Source organism: Myotis davidii, unplaced genomic scaffold (genome assembly GCF_000327345.1).
Source record: "Myotis davidii unplaced genomic scaffold, ASM32734v1 scaffold67, whole genome shotgun sequence".
In the NCBI taxonomy this organism is placed as follows: domain Eukaryota; kingdom Metazoa; phylum Chordata; class Mammalia; order Chiroptera; family Vespertilionidae; genus Myotis; species Myotis davidii.
In genome coordinates, this window is record NW_006298521.1 from 318,141 (window position 1) to 319,774 (window position 1,634).

Below are 1,634 nucleotides of genomic sequence, written 5' to 3' on the forward strand. Positions count from 1 at the left end.
GCTGGAGACACAGGCGCCGGCTCACTGGGATGATCCGATTCCCGGACGCTGCATTCCCGCCCGAGGCTCTCTCCTCTGCCCCAGGGAGCAGCCGTCCGCCAGAGCTGGGCTTGGCGGGCAGCAGAGGGACACGAGGACTCGGGAGGCGAGAGGCGTGTAGGGGCGTCCACACAGGGCCACACCTGTCCACAGGAGTCCAGGGGAGCTGTCCCGACCGGCTGGACAGACGCTGGCATCCTGCGCCCCCCCGCCCCCCCGCGGTACTCACGCAGGAAGTGCTTCTCCAGCAAGGCGATTTCCAGGTGACCTTTGATCTCATTCAGCCGATCAGACTCTGTCCGGTTAAAGTCCTGGACTCCCGCGGCCATGATGAGGGTCCCCGGACCGGCCTAGAGGGAAGCACCGAGAGAGAGCGCTCGGGGAGCCGCCTCGAAGTCTCCTGCGTCCACCCAGCGTCCCAGAGCCCCTGCCGGACCCCGCAGACAAGCCACGGATTCAGCCTTAAAACAGCATCAGGTTGTCTTCCCCTGCCCCACCCCGGGGAGATGCGTATGCCCGCCAACAGACCAGTCTGTCCCCCCGCCCACCCTCCCTTGGTGGCCAAGAGGCGGCCACATAACCACGTGATTATACGTAAATGCCACTGAACCGCACACTTAAAAATGGCCCAAGTGGCAGGGTTTATGTCATGTATACTTCACCACAATAAAGGGATGCAATGAAGAGGAAGGACCTAAACACACACAGGTCACCAACCTCCCTCATAATGAGGCTCCCGCCCCCCATCTCCTGCCCGCCGGGCGGGAACCAGCAGGGCCGGAGCATAGCTGAGCGACGGAGGATGGGCGTGGGGCACACACCCAGGAAGGCGGCCTGGTAACGGCCACCGGGATGACACACACTAGCCACCTGTGACACGAAGCTCTCGGGAGTGGCAGATGCCCGGAGGCGCCGAGTGTCCTGGGGGGAGAGGCTCCTGCAGCGGGGGCAGCCCCCCCACCCCATGGGATCCTGCGACCAGCCACCCCCACCTGCAGAGAGGGCCCCCGAGAAATACATGGAGGAAATGGATGAGGCCTGGCTCACACAGCCCTGGGCGCGACCCCATCCCCGCTCCGCCCCGAAGCCTCGCGGGGCACCGCACTCTTAGGACAGCGCCGTGGCCTCCACGGCACCCGGACGGGAGCACTGTCGCCAGCCCCAGCCTCGTGGCCGTGATGGACCTGTCCCAGCCTGCTGACCCTTTGTGCTGTTAACTGCCACATGCACTCAGACATGCATGTGCATGCGTACACACACATACGTGCACGCACACGCACATGCACATGGGAGGGCCGGGCTCCGGGTGGAGTCAGGGTCTCCATCAAGACAGTTCCTGGACACAGGCAGCTGCCACTGGCCTGGCTGGACAGATGGACAGAGCGCGGAGAACAGTCAGACTGTGGACGCTGCGGGATCGCGCCTCTCTCTCTCTCTCACACATACAGCCTGGAGCCACATGTGGGGATTCTTGCTCCTGAGAGGACCACCCTTGGCCCCAACAACATCCGGAACCACAGCCCCAGCTCCAGGCTGATGCCGGCCAAACAGAACACACCGCTGTCCTTGCAGACAAGCCGTGCTGCACCAGGCGC

The 1,634-nt window shown here is 64.2% G+C and overlaps 1 protein-coding gene across 1 annotated transcript in view; it reads right to left on the bottom strand.

The window, feature by feature from the left end:
- The window catches only part of GRAMD4 (GRAM domain containing 4), a 71,294-nt gene that overhangs the window by 42,301 nt on the left and 27,359 nt on the right, over nucleotides 1-1,634 (bottom strand). Inside the window, exon 3 of the mRNA XM_015570732.1 lies at nucleotides 269-389. Coding sequence (XP_015426218.1) covers nucleotides 269-389 — 121 coding nt within the window. The remainder of the gene's footprint in view (nucleotides 1-268; nucleotides 390-1,634) is intronic.